Consider the following 17,668-nt stretch of genomic DNA (forward strand, 5'->3'; position numbering starts at 1 on the left):
CCAGAGCCCCATGCCGAAAATCCCGCGGCTCTATTCCACCCTGCTGTGTCCGAAGGGGGCCCCAAGGCATCGTACCCATCACGAGGTCCCCCCCCACCCCCCCGCGAGCTGGTCCCCAAGTAGGCTCTGCCTCCTGGCCGGTGGGGCCACAGCAGTGTGTCCCGCACCCGGTAGGGGGCGCCGGTAGTCTCAGGAGGCTGCGGAGCCCGGACCCTGACGTCACCGCCCGCGGTCGCCATGGCGACGGCCTCACCGGCGCGCGCGTCAGAGCCTCCAGTCTCTTGGCAACCGCCCGATCTCCGCTCCCCCTCTACCGGCACTGGGCCGCGCGTCGCTCTGGCGTCAAAGCGACGTCAATGGGCTGTGCCGGCCGCGGGGGGCGGGGCGGGGCGGGGCCTACGCGGGGCGGGGCGGGGCGTTGCCGCGTGCGGCCGGCGGCGGCGGGGCGCTGACATGCGGCGCGGCCCGGGCGGCGGCAGCAGCGTTGGCGGCGGCGGCGCGAAAGGCAGGCGCCGGAGCAGAGAGAGCAGTCGAACGGGCGGCGTCCTGGGTCGGGCGCACGGAGGGCGGCGGAGGTGAGTGGTAGCGCGGGTTCGGGTTCCCCCTGGCTCGCAGGTGCGCGCGTAGGGTCGCGGGCTGGACTCTAGCCCCGCCGGGCTCCCCATTGTTGCGGGTCGGCGTCGGGAGGCGGGTCCGCGAGCACCGGGTTTAGAAGCCTGTCCTGGGGAGCCGATCGCGGGCGCGGGTGGACGGGCGCGCGATACAAGTCCGGGACCCGAGGGATCCAGGGGCTTGCGTGGGGGTCGACCGCGGGTGGACTGCTGGAGCGCGCGCCCGTCCAGGACCGGGGGTCTGGGGGCGCGTGCGTGGGGGGTTGTGTGGAGGGAACCTGGTATCGAGGGGGCGCGCGCGACTGGGAACCCGGGATCCCAGAGCTCGGACTCGGGGGATTTGGTGTAGAGGGGTCCGTTCGTGGGGACTTTAGCCGGGGGACACGGGGGTCAAGGAATGAGCGAGTGGGGTGCGAGCTAGGATCCAGGATCGGGGAACTCACTAATGGGGCTGCGGGCTCGGGGGCTGCGGACTGGAGGAACACGGGGTCGAGGACGCACGCGTGGTGGCCTGGCGTACACAGTTTCGGTGGCCGCGTCGTGGAGGCGCGGACTGGGGGGGCCGCTTCGGGGTCGGACCGGCGTCAGTCGGAGCTGGACGCACTTCTCACTGACCCGCAGGTGCGGCCCGAAGCCATGGTGATCATGTCGGAGTTCAGCGCGGTCCCCTCGGGCACCGGCCAGGGCCAGCAGAAGCCCCTCCGGGTGGGCTTTTACGACGTGGAACGGACCCTGGGCAAAGGCAATTTTGCGGTGGTTAAGCTGGCGCGGCACCGAGTCACCAAAACGCAGGTGTGCGCGCATGTTGGGGGAGACTAAACCAGGGGGTGGATCCAGCCAGGGGGTGGACCCCTGTGCTGATTCAATCCTGCAGAGTTGATTGTCACAATTGTAAACGATGACAGTGTTTAGTCTGGTGAAGGGAAAAAAAGCTTTGTATTATGCTTCTGCATAATTTGTACAATTACTAGGGAGCAGCAAAGATAATGACCAACAACCCCCACCCCATCCCCGCAAAAAAAAAAGAAAGAAAATCAACCAGTAATGAGTGGCTCCTGTAAAAGCTAGATGGCAAATACAAGGGCTTTTTGAATAATGTTATTGACTACTTTTCTCCCAACTTCTTGTGACCTTTTGAAGACATCAAATGTTTGATAAACTCATGTTGCAAAAAAAAAAAGTGCAAATGAGGTTAGTTGAAGGTTTCTTTCTAAACAGAAATACCCCCTTTTCTTTTTAAAACTCTGTAGGTTGCAATAAAAATAATTGACAAGACACGGTTAGATTCTAGCAATCTGGAGAAGATCTACCGGGAGGTCCAGCTCATGAAGCTCCTCAACCACCCGCATATCATCAAGCTCTACCAGGTGAGCCGGCTGAGCCTCGCTGCTCCGTGGTCATGTCCACGGCTTCTCCCGTGCCACACCCTGAGCCTGTGGTCCCCGAAGGTGGCCCAGGGTTTCTGCTGCCTGCCGTATGGGAACCAGGGAGTACAAAGTAAATAGCTTGACCTTCAGTTAGGCTGTTGGCTTTGTTGACGCTTAGTCTCTTGATTTGCCCTGTTGGAGTTTTATCTAGTATTGTGACTTGTTCCAGCTTTGGACGTGTGGAGGTCTGTTGATGAAGCCCTGTCACTGTGAGAATAGCCACATGTACCGTCAGGCTTAGGGCAGAAGGACAAACTTGAGTGAAACTCGAAACTTCCGCCTTTGCAGATGATTACTAAATGTTAAAAAAGCAGCTGTTCCCTCTGCTTTTCCGTACTGTGTCTTTGTGACGGCGGCAGCAAGCCCTCGCCTCCCGTTGTTACCCACAGTGCGGAGCGAAGGCCGGGAGACACTTCAGCCCTGGGAGCTTGCCAGATAATGCCGGCTGGGACTGTGCCTCACCTATTTGTCTCTTGGTTATTTCCTGATAATCTTCCCTCACATCTTCCTTGGTGAACAAACAGCCACTTCTGGTGCCGTGAGAAATGGGTCTAGGTGTAGAGGAGCCAAGCCTTGTGAGTGTTGCATATGATTGTGCTGCTGTGCAAGTCCAGTCAGTGACTCCCAGAATCCTCGTGAGCCTGAGGTGACTACAGGGGACATGAGTGTGTAGTCGGAAAAGCCGTGTGTACCGTGCAGTAGAGGACAGAGCTGTAATTTCAATTACCCCTGGCCGTCCTTCTCAGCACAGCGGCAGACAAGTCATTGGAGCTTGTGTTTGGCCTGTGGTGACAGTTCCCTCGGTGTCTCTATGCACAGAGCCCAGGGCTGTGCGCTCAGGGGTCACGCTTTATTTCAATCTCCATCTTTAAGTTGTGCTTGAAGGTAAAGTTTCCTCTGCAGCCAGTGTTGGGAGAGGGGGCTGGGAAGAGGGCCTCCCCGACCTTCGGAGCAGAACGCTCTCGTCCTCCTGCCTGGAGAGGCCAACCTGTGCTGCTCCCAGCCCCCTCCTCTCCTCCCTGCCTTCGACTTGCCGACCAGGTCAAAGCCGTAGCACTGAGGAAATGTTGTCCAGGCAATGGATGCCAGAGTGGATATTTTCGATCCTGTCTTCAGTGACTCAGCTTTCAGGATTGGGTGGGCTGGGGAAGCCAGTGGGTCCTCTGGTCTTGATACTGATGTCTAGTGTTCCTTCAGCTGGCCCAGGCCTCTCCTTCGCTCCCTTTGGTGGGGGTGGGGAGAGTTTGATTGCTTTCATTTGTTGAGATAGGGTCTTATCATGTAGTCCTCGCTGACCCAGTGCGCTCTGCCTTGATTGCCTTAGTCTCCTGAGTGCCGGGATTACTGATGTCTGCCACTGCACTTGGTTTATTTAGGGCTTTAAAAGTTTAAAAGATGTTTTCCGTCCCCTTTTCTTCCCTTAAGAAAAGGGACAGGCAGGGCTGTGTGGAGGGAGATGACAGTTAATTTTTTAGCTGAATTGCTGTGGTTTTTAATAATACTTTTCTTGGTAAATCTATGACGAAAAGCTTCTTTAAAATAGCCTTTAAAGGAATAACAGTATGTCTTGAACCCAAAGAAATCTTTCTTCCTATCAAAGTACATTCTCTTCCCCTCCCTGAAATGTTTTTTTTTTTTTTTTTAATTATTTATTTGTATTGAGACAGTTTCTCTCTGTTGACGGACTGGCCTGGAACTTGCTATGTAGCCCAGGCTGGCCTTGAGCTATGGGCAGTTCTGGCTCTGCCTCCAGAGTGCTGGGATTCCAGGTGTAATCCACCATACCTGGCTCCTCTGAAATATTGAAACCATACCACTTGCACGGGTGTTTTTTATTCGTTTCAGAGCCAAACATTTGAGTCTTACCTTGTTGCTTAGTTATGATTTGAATTCTTTTCAGTAGCATAAAGTCAGTGAATGAACTCTGAAGGTGTATGTTGACATTGACCGTTACTGTTGACACATGCCGAGCAGTGCACTGTACAAAGAGCGATCCCCTGTAGCTTATCTGGCAAGGCCATGTTCTTAAGCTTAATGTCGTGTCAATAAAGCAAGTGGGGGTGGGATATTTGTATTGGTCACTCAGTTTCCTTTTTTTTTTTTTTTTTTTTTTTTTGGCTTGAATGAGCAGTTGTCCATAGGGCTTCTGAAAGGGTGCCCGTGGGCTTTTGCCATCAGTGGCCTCCCCAGCTCCCAGGAGGCAAGCAAGGCAAATGTTTGCTCTGTACAGAGGTACCAGGAGATGGCAGGGCAGAGGGGCTTATCCCAAGGCTTGTAAAGTTGTGTCTCTGGGTTGTGTTTCCTTCCCATTCCTCCCTCTTTTCTTAAATGATGGAGGCAGTTTCTTGGAGAAGTCAAAGGTTGCTTGGGGTTCGGGTGCATCCATCATGGCTTCCATGCGACCCTTTTGCCCTGCTTAAGTTTTCCTGTTGTTGTTGTTGTTTCAGGTTATGGAGACGAAGGACATGCTTTACATTGTCACAGAGTTTGCAAAGAATGGAGAAATGTTCGGTGAGCTGCATTCATTTTAGCGTTAGGTGAAGGCTCCCTTCCCTCGTACGCCTGTATCTCCGCGGCTTCTCAGTGCTGCTCAGTGCTTCCTTGCCCGGCCCCAGGTAGTGGCAGACTCGGCATCTTGGGGTGTAACTTGGTTTTGTTGTTCCTTAGATTATCTGACTTCGAATGGGCACCTGAGCGAGAACGAGGCTAGGAAGAAGTTCTGGCAGATTCTGTCAGCAGTGGAGTATTGCCATAACCATCACATAGTCCACCGGGACCTCAAGACGGAGAACCTGTTGCTGGACAGCAACATGGACATCAAGCTGGCAGGCAAGACTGCGTGGCAAGGGAGGCCCTGTGGTGTCTCTGCTTCCAGGGCACCCTGCAGCCATCACACTTGCTGGTCCCAGACTGACGTAGTGCCTGTTCTTCTGCCTCACAGATTTTGGATTTGGGAATTTCTACAAGCCAGGAGAGCCCCTGTCCACATGGTGTGGGAGCCCCCCCTATGCAGCGCCCGAAGTCTTTGAGGGAAAGGAGTATGAAGGCCCCCAGCTGGACATCTGGGTAGGAGCCTTTTTGGACCCTGCTGCCTGCTACCACATCCCTGGAGCTGGCAAGCAGGGCACCAACATGGCTGTCTGTTCACAGAGCCTCGGCGTGGTGCTATATGTCCTCGTCTGTGGCTCCCTCCCTTTTGATGGACCCAACTTGCCAACGCTGAGACAGCGGGTGCTGGAGGGCCGGTTCCGCATCCCCTTCTTCATGTCTCAAGGTGGGTGGGCATAGAGTTGGTCTCCCTGGGAGTCTTGGGTAAGCTGGGTGGTGGCTTTGGGGAAGAGGTGGTGGGCGGGTCTTGGCAGTACCCGCTCAGTGGTCTAGCAAGTCTGCTGTCAAGTCAGGACTCAGGTCCAGGTGATCAGGCTGCAAGAGAAACTCAACCCACAGGTGCTTTCCCAGTGCCCTACTTACAGCCTGTGCAGGAAGCTCCCCATGCACCCTGCCTCCTGCAAGCCTCATCTCTGCAGGCCCTCCACCGTCAGGCCTCAGGATGCCAGCCTCTCTCACATACACAGGACTTTCTGTTTTACAAAGATTTCTAACCTCGTGTGTGCCGCAACAGGAGGGAGAGTCTAAATGGTTTTCTACAGGGGACATTTAAAAATGTCTTCCCTGGGTCTGGCCCCCAGTTTAGTAGAACTCTTCTGTAGCGGGGAGTGGGGATGAGGAGGGGACTACAATGACTGGTGGATTTCTGCGGGCATGATGAACTCGTCTGTGGAAGTGGGAATGAGCCCCCGGGCTCAGCCTCCTGTCCTCAATACGAGTCCTTCACCTCCACAGACTGTGAGACACTCATCCGACGCATGCTGGTCGTGGATCCTGCCAAGCGCATCACCATTGCCCAGATCCGCCAGCACCGGTGGATGCAGGCTGACCCCACCCTCCTGCAGCAGGATGACCCCACCTACTCCATGCAGGGCTACACCTCTAACCTGGGCGACTACAATGAGCAGGTGCTGGGCATCATGCAGGCCCTTGGCATTGACCGGCAGAGGACAGTGGAGGTGAGCACATTGCTCTGCCCGCGCCTCCCCCCCTGGAATGACGGCGGGATCAGCTTGTCCCCTTCTCTAGGGATAGGCCTGGGAATGATCTCACAGGGAAGCTACTGGCCAGTACAGCCAGAGCCTCATGCTGACCCCACTGTCCTTGCTCCCCAGTCTCTGCAGAACAGCAGCTACAACCACTTCGCCGCCATTTACTACCTCCTGCTCGAGCGCCTCAAGGAGCACCGAAGCACCCAGCCCTCTTCCCGGCCCAGCCCTGCACCCACCAGACAGCCCCGGCTCCGAAGCTCGGACCTTAGCAGTCTGGAGGTGAGGATGACCTCCTTCTCAGAGTCCTACCCCTGTCCCTTTGCTTTGAGCTGTCAGAGCTTGGAATCCCGTGCTTGACAATGCACTGACTCTGGGAAGTCCCCTGGACCTCATTGCAACCCTAGTTGCAGATTGTAGGAAAAGGAGGGGCTTTGGGGATTGGGGGGTGGTTATGACGGCTCCCCTCTGGGCCAGGGTTCTGGCCAGCAAGCTCTTGTTCCTAACACCTCTTTCTGGCCACCGGCATGTGCAGTGGCCTCGTAGATGACGGCCCATAATCCTGAGCCCCAAGCCCAATCAGCTAGCATCTGACTTCTGTCAGTTGCATCTGTAAAACTAGCTCACTGCCACTGAGAGTTGACCCTGGAATCACTTTCTTAAAACCCCTCCCTCTCAGGTGCCTCAAGAAATCCTCCCGTGTGACCCTTTCCGGCCCTCTCTGCTGTGCCCACAGCCCCAGGCCTTGGCTCAGTCTGTCCTGCAGGCCGAGATGGACTGTGATCTCCACAGCTCCCTTCAGGTATGTGAGTGCTGGTCCGCTCTTTCCTGGTGGCTGTGCCCCCCCCCCCCCCGTACCCATTCTTAGAGCCCTAGAAGTTACCAGCTTCTCTCCCTCCTTGCAGCCCTTGTTCTTCCCTGTGGATACCAACTGCAGTGGAGGGTTCCGGCACCGTCCCGTCTCCCCCAGCAGCCTACTGGACACAGCTATCTGCGAGGAGGCCAGGCCGGGTTCCAGCCTGGAGGAGGAGCAGGAGGTCCAGGAACCCCTGCCTGGCAGCACAGGCCGGAGGCATACACTGGCTGAAGTCTCCACCCATTTCTCTCCGCTCAACCCTCCTTGTAAGTGCCCCCCAAACCCTAGCATCCGGGGTGAGGGTCAAAACCATGCTGAACTCCCTTGAAGCGGGTCCTTTTCCTGGCACCCTCCTCCAATTAGGTTTTAGCAACCCATGGGTCGTACTTGGGCATGCCTGCACTTACTTCAGAGTGGGACACCCCTTGGCTGTCCCAGGCACTAGAGGGCAGGTGTTTGGCCTTGGGCTTCTTCCTGTCCTGGGGTCTGAGTGTCACTGTTGGTCTGCCATCTGCCCGTGCACCTATGGGCCCACAGCCAGGGCCTTTGGGCTCTGGTGGCCTAGATGAGATCAAGATGGAGAATACCATACCACAGCCTCACTCACTAACAGGCCCTGTACCCTGTCCCTCAGGCTGTGACTTTAGGGTGTGCGGTCTCCTTTTCAACCATCTCATCTTCCCTCAGGCATAATCGTGTCCTCCTCTGCCACAGCGAGTCCCTCGGAGGGAACCAGCTCTGATAGCTGCCTCCCCTTCTCTGCAAGTGAAGGTCCTGCGGGGCTCGGCAGTGGCTTGGCCACCCCAGGGCTGCTGGGCACCAGCTCTCCAGTCAGGTTGGCCTCGCCTTTCCTTGGCTCGCATTCAGCTACCCCTGTACTTCAGGCTCAGGCTGGTCTGGGCACAGCTGTCCTACTTCCTGTCAGCTTCCAGGAGGGACGGAGGGCATCAGATACCTCACTTACTCAAGGTAAAGTCCCCTCTGTGTCCATCCTCATGCCTCTGCTACTGTCCTGCAGGCCATCTCTGTCGTTGATGGAAACTATGTCCGACCCCCAGCCTCAGCAGGGTCATTAGTGCTCCTTAGGCAGGCTGAACATACCACCCCAACACTGGGCAGCTTAGGTTACAGGGTGGACTCAGACCTGACCCTGAGAGCAAGGGACAACCATTCTAGGCAACAACTCCTGTCTGACAGACCAGGGTCAAGGAGGGACCCTGACAAAGGCAGTTCCATAGCTGTTTGGGTTTTTCCATGCCTCTCAGGGTCAGGGGTACCTGTGAAGTCCCCTATGTCTGATAGTCCAAGGAGCCCCCAGAGCCCAGTGCGTTGCACGTCCCCTTCTCCGTAGCATATCCAGACACACGTGTCCCATTGGGGAAGACTACAGTTCTGCCCCGGAAAACAGACTGGTCATGGAGGGACAGGTGGATGTTGGGCTCAGGAGCTGGCAGCTGCCACGCCCCATAGGGAGCTGCTGCCCAGTTAGGCTTTCCTTCCCTCCTCCTCAGGGCCCTCCTCAGGGCACGGAAACTCCAGCAGCCTGAAGGCCATTGGCCATAATCTTAAGGCAGACCTGCTAACCTCTGCTCTTGTTTCTACAGGGCTGAAGGCCTTTCGGCAGCAGCTGAGGAAAAACGCGAGGACCAAGGGGTTCCTGGGGCTGAACAAGATCAAAGGGTTGGCACGCCAGGTGTGTCAGTCCTCTATCCGAGCTCCCCGGGGAGGCATGAGTACCTTCCACACCCCAGCCCCAAGCTCAGGCCTGCAAGGCTGCACCGCCAGCAGTCGGGAAGGCAGGAGCCTGCTCGAAGAGGTGCTGCAGCAGCAGAGGTAGGCCTGCCATACCATGACTGTGCTCTTCCCTCTTAGGGACCCGTGAAACAAGCACCCCCACTTCCCTGTGTGCCAAGACGTCCCCCATCATGTAGTTCCTTAATGAGGTCTCTGCAGCCTGACACCTTGTTGTCAAGGATAGAGCCAGGAGGGGCAGCGGGCAGGTTTAGTAATAACCCTTTGTGGGTGGAGGGCATTGGTGACCAAGACTGCCCTGTTGAGCTGGCATCTCTGAGTTGCCACAACAGCTACGACTTAGGGCAGGATGGCTCAGGCATGTGTCATGTTGCACACAGAGCTCTGTGAGACATTGTCTGCCAAGAGCAGCCCTGAGGTGGGTGGCACCCACCTGGGCAGTGTGGAAACCCAAGTGTTTCTGGGCAGAGCCAACAGAGTAACCTCTTTCCTCCCCGTCTGTCTGTTCCTCAGGCTCCTCCAGTTACAGCACCACTCGGTCACCTCATCTGGCTGCCAGCCGGGCCCCCAGCCATCCCCTGTCCCATGCATGCTCACTCCCTGTGACGGCCTCCTCATGTCCGGGATCCCGCTGCTGCCGGCACCCCTCCTCCAGGCTGGCGTGTCCCCGGTGACCTCGGCTGCGCAGCTCCTGGATACCCACCTACACATCAGTGCTGGCCCAGTGGCTCTGCCCACGGGGCCCCTGCCACAGTGCCTCACCAGGCTGGCTCCGAGCTGTGACCCTGCTGGGCTGCCACAGGGGGACTGTGAGATGGAGGACCTGACCTCTGGCCAGCGGGGGACATTTGTCTTGGTACAGTGAGGGTTCCGCTGCCACAGCCCCCCATGGCCCATTGACTCTTCCAAGCAATAATTTCAGAGTATGTGAAGGTGGTTTCGGACTCAAAGCCAAGAACTTTCTAGAAGTGAAACAAGCAATATGTTTGGTGTATGGGCTTTTTAGGATTTTTTGTTTTGTTTTGTTTTATTTTTTTTTTCCTTGCACTGAGTGACCTCAATGAGTAGGGACTGAAACTTTCTGAAGAAATAATAATTGAGGGTGTGTCATATGGGCGGGTGGTTGGGAGGGGAAGTGGGTTGAGGGAAGAGGCCCGTGCGGCTGGGGTGAAGGAGAAGAGAGGGGCCACACTGCTCAGGGACCTACACTCCTGTTCCCAGCTCATCGTCACATGATGAGTGCGGACGTCCCTGTAGGGAGCAGCGCCCGGTGTGGCACCCGTGTGTTGGTTGGCGTCGTTCTGGGTTTGGGTTCACAGCTCTCCACTTCTGAAATGCTCATGCTTTAACAAAAACTGTGAACTTGCTGCTTTCCGTGTGGGTTTGCAAACAGCCAGGACCGGCCGAGGGTAAGACCGAGTGCATTGTCGGGATTTCCCTGTCAGCCAGAGGACAACCTTGTCGTGTTTTTGCTTGAGTGTTGTAGCTGCTCAAGTCAGTTTACTAGGCCTAGTAGAGGAAACCACAAAGGACTGGAAGGGGTGAGGACCCGCGGGAGGGCACTCTGTCCCACGGTCGCTTGGCCCAGAACCCCTCACACTGCAAGGAAGCCAACAAGTTCCTTCCTGCTGTGTATCTCGACTCCGCTGCTAATTACCAGGTTTTTACACATTTCGTTATCAGGGTCCAACAAGAACACCTGACGGGGAAATCGTGCAATACCAAGGGGCCGTGACCAGAGGGGCCCAGGCAGCCAGTGGGCATCTTGGTTATGACCGCCTGCCCTTGGTCTGGGACCTTTCCTGTTAAAACCCTGGCACCCAGGCCTGGGCTCTGTCTGGCTTGCTTTCCAGGAAGATGAGAAGTATAGGTCAGTGTTTGTAAAGTTTCTTTTTTAAGCAAATACTGTATATGTATATAAATAGGAGACAGACACTACTTATTTTTTCTATTTTGTATACACTTTTGTGTTCCTGGCTTAAACCTCCCTTGGTCACATTAAGAAGTGTCCCCATCTGCACCACATTTGTATTGAAGGGGTTGCAGGCTGCCCACCTCCAGCACAGGGTAGAGATGTCAGGGAAAGGGTGACCCTGCCTGACCAGTGCTGGTCTACCTCGGCAGGAAGACCCAGGCACAGCTCTGCCACCCAAAAGCCTCTGGAAGGAGCCAGGGATGTCACCCCTTCCTCCTCACCCTGCATCAGGCATCTGTCCCTCTGCCTCCCAGGTGACTTCCACTATGGCAATCTCACTATCGCAGTATTAACCTGAGGTCGTTGAGGGAGAGGGAAGGAGGCACTTTTTAAAAGCCAAAGATTGACCGAGTTACCTGAGGCCAGGAAGAGGCTGCACGCAACCTGATGTCACAGCATGGTCCTCCCTATCGGCCCTGTGGCCCATCTTGTGCCACTTACTCTCAAAGACAGGTGAAAGAAAGGCCATCCTTCTGGGTCAGAAACTGGTGCCCTCCATAGAACAAGCCAAAAAGTGTCCCTCCTGCCGACTCCGCAGATATGTGGATCGGGGAAGCACCCAGCAGCCTGGGCAGCCAGCCCTGGTCTCCCACAGTTCCGCTCTAGATACCACAGATCAAAGGCCTGGGCACTGCTGTGTCAGAAGTGACAAGCACTTTACTTTCTGGCAGTTTTTGTGTCTTCGAGTCGCTGCCGACCCCTCTCCAGGGGACAGTCACGTCATGGTTTTAAGTTCTTGTTTTTTGGTGTGTGTGGTGTGTTTTGTAGATCCTTCACAGTCCTGGACTGTAACGGAATTGCCTATTTAAAGACACTACGTGATCTCAGATGTATATAATGGGTTTTTTTTTGTTGTTGTTTTCATTTTTTTTTACTCTGATGGAATTGTTTCATTTTTCATGTTAGTGTGAGAAACGTATGCCAAATGATTAGTTGATGTATGTTTTTTTAATTTAATATTTAAATAAAATATTTGGGGGGAACCTTGACTTTCCCTTGTTTCACCTCTGGGAGTGCATTCCTTTGAGACACTGTTAGATTGGTCTGATGCCTGTTTTCTACAGTGGGCTGAGCTGTGTCAAGACCTGCCACTGTGTCCTGTCTTAGCTCAAAGTCTGCAGTAGGCTTTTCCTTCACATGCCCATTCTCCTCTTTGGCCCCCTTCCTTCCTCCAAATGTTCTCTGAATCCCTTTGGAAATTCTAGAAGTTTTCAGTCTTACAAGTATTGAGGAATTTCACAGGGAAACTAGTCTTAAGTCTCCACTGCCATCCAGCCTAGGGCAGTGTTACACAGCAGCTCCTTTGGGTAAAGGAAATTCTTCAACCTCTTTACAAGTAGATGACTGGCCGTGGAATGGAGCCCAAGTGCCCGGCAGTGGGGAGGTACCATGGCGCAAAATCCATAGAAGATAACAGAACTGTTCCCTCCCTCTTTGGGCCTGTACCCAAAAACTGGTAGTCTCAGATGCTTGCACACCAGGGTCACAGGAGCACAGTCAGAGATCAAAGTTTAGACACAAGCCTGGTGTCCACTTATGGATGAATAAATGGGCAAAATGTGATCCCTCCCTATAGCGGAGTGTTTAGCCTTCTAAGTGATGAGACCCCCTATCCTTAGTGAATCCCAAGGATGTGCCCAAGTGAGATAAATAAGCCACAGCAGGCAGAGGCAATATGACTGCATTTCTGTGAAGGCCTTAGAGTAGTTGAACAGAGAGAGTTTGCATAGCGGGTTAGGAGAGAGTTAGTGTCTGTCTTTAACAGGGACAGAGATTCAGCTTGGTACAATGAGATCCTTCTAGACGTGATGGCTGCACATACATGTGCTTTGATAGCACTGAACCGTGCGCTCAGAAGCAGGCTAGCACATTTCAGGTTGGGTCTGTTGTGCCATAATAAAAGTATTCAAGAGAAAAGACTTGGTGAAGGGACAGTAGCGGCCAGAAAGAGCCAGAAGGGGCTGTAGCTGAACACAGTGGGCTCAAAACAAGGATGTGCCGCTGCAGGTTATGAGAACCCAGAATCTATATCAGGACCCTCAGTTGTCTGTGAGGAGCAGGTTCCCAGGGCACAACCCAGCCCCTCAGACTGTTAGACAGGATGGAAGCCTGCGAGGGTGCCTCCTTGGATTGGCTCACACTGTGTGTTTCAAATGGTTACCACATCTAGACTTGCTAAGCTAGTCATCCGTGAAGAAAGCCAACCCAGACTGCACCTCCAAGAGACGTGGGTAGGCCAGGTCCTAGCATGGGATTTGGGTTGGGAGGAATAGCAGGGCCACCTTGGCTCTGTGTGTTCTTGGTGGTGTCATCGCTGAGGCTCAGGACAGTAGGCTTGATTCAGATGTTCAGATTGACTCCATGGCATAAGTAGTGGCCATGTGCTGGGGAACCTGCTTATGTGAAAAACAGAGACCAACTCCAGACAGCTCTTGTTGCTGGATCTCCCTGTGTATTTGACTTTCACATGTATTCTTGCAAAGTAGTAAACAGACATATATGTCAGTCCTGACATACGTATCTCAGCTTCCCACCTAGAAGATATTCTCCGAATGGGGAATGAGGATATGTATATTATGTGCCCCAGAGAGACTGGGTACAATGCCATGTATGTAGCTCCTTAGGAAACGGTGTCAGCTACACTTTCCTTAGTTACTTCTTCTAGAACTTACGGCGTGCCAGGAGGAGAATGGAGAAGATTTAGATCTCTCAGGTTGGAAATCAGAGCCTTGGGAAACTTCTAGAAACACTGTGGGACCCTAGAGTTCTGTCCTGGGCTAGTTGATCTTACAACCCTTTCCAATCCCTCTGAGGAGCAGCCTTTGTTGCTGTGGGTGTGTGAGCTCCCTTGCCTGTGGAGAGGTCCCTTCCCAGCCCTGCCCAGGTCTCACTGCCAACATTTTTGCTCTGCAAATGGCCCCACCTTCCCAGAGAGTTTCACAAGATGTTTACACCAGGGACGTGTTCGTTCCTGTCCTGCCACTAGAGAGGCAAAGTGGTGCTTCAACACACCCCTCACCACACAGCTGCACTTCTGAGGGATGGGGTGCATTGGGGTTCTTCAGCGCTCTTCCTCCTGATCCTTCTGGCTAGGGTCCAGGCATACCCTGGAGCAGTGGCCGCCACAGAGCAAGCGGCTGCTTCTGCCCTTGCTAATACAGCCGTGCCCATCGGGCTCAGCACACCGTGTCTCGATGGCTAAGAATGTGGTCTTTGCTGTCACATGTCTGCCTTTCCAGTCCTGTGACATGGGACAGATGACCTGGATGGACTGTGTTATTAGTGGTTCACTCAGCTACGGTGTCACCTCTTAGGGCTGCGTGGGTTCTGACTAACTTATGACACACAGACAGCACAGTGCCTGCCTGGATGCTGTGGGCACTAAACAAACAGTGATACCCTAAGTGTCATCCTCAGCCAGGACAGGACAGAACATCTCCCACCCCAAGAAGGAGAGTTGTCAACTGGCCACACAGCTCCAGGCCCACCTACCTGTCCTAACACTCACATAGAGGGTATCAACTCCTATAGAAAGCAGGAGGCGCCCCCCAGCAGCCCCCAAGATGGTCTTTGACCATATACAACTAGGTGTTTTTATTGCTTGACTACCGGCTGGCTGCCTCTGCAAAACCACAGGGAGGAAGGACTTCCCTTGGCGATCTTGAGGAGTGGGACCTGCTCCTTCCTCCATATCCCAGCATGCACTTGGATGTGGGGCGGATCCAGGCGGGGCCTTCAGAACAGGAACTGAATCTGACTGAGGAGGAACTGACTCTTGGGGGCAGAAGAGAAGAACAAAATGTCTACTAGTTTTGCTTCTGGAATGAAGTGGGAGTGTCAGAGGACACACTGGTGAGGGGCTTGGCAAGCGCCACCTCAAGGAAGCATGACCTTGGTCTTACTGTGTGGGCCCTGAAGAACTTTCTAGTGGGGTTTCTTTAAGGCCTGAGAATCTGGGTTTGGCTTGTGGCTAGGGGTTGATAAGTGGGGTTGAAGTATTTCAGTTCCCTTTCCTCAGAGAACTGCTCACCTCTCTGCTTTCATTATTGTTTTCTTGCCTATTTGAATGTGATCTCTCGAAAATACTGCAAGGATTTTAAGACACTCAGGAGACACCGTGGTCAGCTCCGATGCTGGTGTTTTCCCCCGTCTCCCTGGGACAGCTCCAGGGCGGGCTGGAATCAGGCTCCCCAGCAGGTGCTGGACGTTTCTTTGCAATCCAGAGGAATAGATGTGTTGTTTTTTCCTTTTCTGAGACCGGATCTCATCTTGTTAAACCCGTGCTGGTCTTTAATTCCCTGTGTAGTCAAGGATGAGCCTGAACTTCTGATCCTCCTGCCTCTGTGTCCCAAATGCTGGGATAACAGGCATGAGTCACACAGTTGGCTAACACAGTACCGGGGATTGAACCAAGGCTCCATCCGTGCTAGGCAAGCCCTCTAACAACAACAGAGCTTCATCTCCAGGCCCCAAAGGTGCATTCTTAAAACTCTCCAGCCAGCAAGAGGTTGGGTGAAAAGCAGGAACCACCCCCAGCTTGCAGAAGGGAAGATAAGACTGAGGTTCTTCAGAAGAGGCACCCTCAAAGGGCCCCCAGAAAAAAAGGTGGAAGGAGATTTAGGCCAAACTGAGCTGCAGTCCCAAGCCCTTGTCCGGACTTCATGTTCTAAGAGTTTGGACCACAGATGGCACAGTGTATGCTGCCTGCGGAAGATTCCTACTGGTGAGACCTGCTCTCCCCATGCCAGGAGCTGGAGGACCTACTTCCCGTCACTGTGGGCTGGCTGGCATTTTCTACAGAGACACGCAGTATGGCTCTCTGGGCTTGACTTTGTCCTTTGGCATCACTGGGTGGAGACTCACCCAAATGCTACACAGGTCACTAGCTCACTCCTTCAATTACCGAGCGGCATCTCTGGTGCACACACATCAGTGTGTTTACCCAGCCACCTGGCAAGGGGCACGTGGCCTATATCCAGCTTCGGGCTATTGGAAGTGATGCTGCCGTGTTTGTGTGCCAGGTGGGGAGGGTTTCATTTCTCTTGTGTGATATAGGTCAGAGGGCAACAGCTGGACGGTACGGCATGACAGCTGCCAACCTTACATGAAGCTGCCACACTGACCTGCAGAGTAGCTGCGCTAGCTCACATCCCTATTTGCCGTGTACCAAGTCTTTCATCTTTAGCCATGCTGTCTTGTGTCTAGGGGTAGCAGCGCCTTCTTGCGATTGCATTTTGTTTCTTTTGTCACCATATAATTCAGGCTGGCCTCAAACTTAGAACCCTCCTTCCTCAGCCTCCCCATTGCTGGTATTATGCAACCACACCCAGTACCCCAGCCTCCCTGTTGCTGGAGTTGCTGGCACGCTCCTCCACACCCAGTACCCCAGCCTCCCCGTTGCTGGAGTTGCTGGCACGCTCCTCCACACCCAGTACCCCAGCCTCCCCGTTGCTGGCGTGCACCACCACACATGTCCCTTTTCACTGAGGACTTTTAAAATCATGTCATGGACCAACAGTCACCCTACTTTTCAGGTTTATTTCAATTTGTTTGCTACTTTTCCTCTCTGTGGTGCTAAGGTTTGACCCCCAACCTCATGCATGCCTTGCACGTCTGCTCTCTGCTACTGGGCCACACCCCTTGCTCCTTGCCAGTATTTCATTGGGTTACCTGAACCCTTATTATTGAATTATTAACGTTCTTTATATATTCATCATGTAAGTCTCTTTGGGTTTTTTTTTTTATTTTTGTCTGGTTTTTTTTTTGTTTTTGTTTTTGTTTTTTTGTTTTTGGTCTTTCAAGACAAGGTTTCTCTGTGTAACTTTGGAGACTGTCCAGGAACTCGATCTGTAGACCAGGCTGGTCTCGAACTCACAGCCACCCGTCTGCCTCTGCCTCTGGAGTGCTGGGATTAAAGGTATGAGCCACCACCGCCTGGCTGTAAGTCTCTGTTATGTGGGTTTGTGCATATACATACATTTGTAAGAAGAGAGAGAAAACAATCTTTGAATATGGGACTTGCCTTTCATTTGGAAAGAGTTGAAGTTTTAGTAAATTGAACTTGTGCATTTTGACAAATTTTAATCCATCTTTTTTTTTTTTTTTTTTTTTGATTTTCGAGACAGGGTTTCTCAGTAGTTTTTGGTGCCTGTCCTGGAACTAGCTCTTGTAGACCAGACTGGCCTGGAACTCACAGAGATCCGCCTGCCTCTGCCTCCCGAGTGCTGGGATTAAAGGCGTGCGCCACCACCGCCCGGCCTTAATCTATCGTTTTTGTCCTGTGTCTTGTGCTCTTTGTATCTTGTCTGAGAAATCTGTCTATGCTGATGTTTTTAGAATATATGTATTTTTTATTTGTAGGCCCTTTGTATCTTCATATGAATTTCAGGAACATCTTGCCAGTGTCTGTCTTGAATTTAAATGTTTGAAAAAAGTGGTCTTTCTTTCTTTCTTTTCTTTCGCTTTCTTTCATGTTTGGTGGAATTTGTCACTGGAGGCATTTCTTTGTTGGAGGCTTTAAAATTCAATTTAAGAAATACGTCTAGAGCTATTCAGAGTTTCAGTTTCATTTTCGAGTAAGCTGTGGGAACAGGAGGGCAGGAGGGTGGGAGCTGTGGGTCTTACCAGCTCTTATCGTATTTTCTAGGACGACACTCCCGTAAGATTTGTTTTTATGACCACCCCAAGGATAATAGTGAAAAACATTTAAAACCCACCAGCAGATGCTGTCAAAAGGCGTGGCGCCAAACTCAACAAGGTCTACCCCTCCTGACCCCAGCTGGGCACAAAGGCTGGGCATTGGACACAAAGGCTGGGCATTTATCCATGTGGTTTCTGGATCCTCCAGCTATAGGTAGAGTGCACACACACACACACACACACACACACACCTCACACTTGGCAGAACTCCAGCCTGTTCCTGCCAGCCAGGAGGCCATAGCAACAGGTGC

General features: G+C 53.3%; 1 protein-coding gene across 1 annotated transcript; it reads left to right on the forward strand.

Moving 5' to 3' along the window:
• The first annotated feature begins 439 nt into the window (after positions 1–439).
• On the forward strand, positions 440–11,719 carry Sik1 (salt inducible kinase 1). The gene is made up of 14 exons (XM_057751757.1): positions 440–575; positions 1,233–1,403; positions 1,862–1,978; positions 4,486–4,549; positions 4,706–4,867; positions 4,980–5,104; positions 5,189–5,312; positions 5,882–6,105; positions 6,262–6,417; positions 6,815–6,937; positions 7,041–7,257; positions 7,679–7,960; positions 8,596–8,824; positions 9,257–11,719. Exons 2-14 carry the CDS (start codon positions 1,248–1,250, stop codon positions 9,606–9,608), a joined length of 2,331 nt encoding a protein of 776 aa, XP_057607740.1. The 5' UTR covers positions 440–575; positions 1,233–1,247; the 3' UTR covers positions 9,609–11,719.
• Positions 11,720–17,668: the final 5,949 nt, after the last annotated feature.

This window comes from Chionomys nivalis, chromosome 19 (assembly GCF_950005125.1).
Source record: "Chionomys nivalis chromosome 19, mChiNiv1.1, whole genome shotgun sequence".
NCBI lineage: Eukaryota > Metazoa > Chordata > Mammalia > Rodentia > Cricetidae > Chionomys > Chionomys nivalis.

Coding starts and splice junctions, on each gene's coding strand:
- Sik1 (XM_057751757.1), top strand. CDS start 1,248: ATGGTGATCATGTCGGAGTTCAGCGCGGTCCCCTCGGGCACCGGCCAG. Junction 5,105..5,188: donor GCCCCCAGCTGGACATCTGG/GTAGGAGCCTTT, acceptor GTCTGTTCACAG/AGCCTCGGCGTGGTGCTATA. Junction 5,313..5,881: donor CCCCTTCTTCATGTCTCAAG/GTGGGTGGGCAT, acceptor TCACCTCCACAG/ACTGTGAGACACTCATCCGA.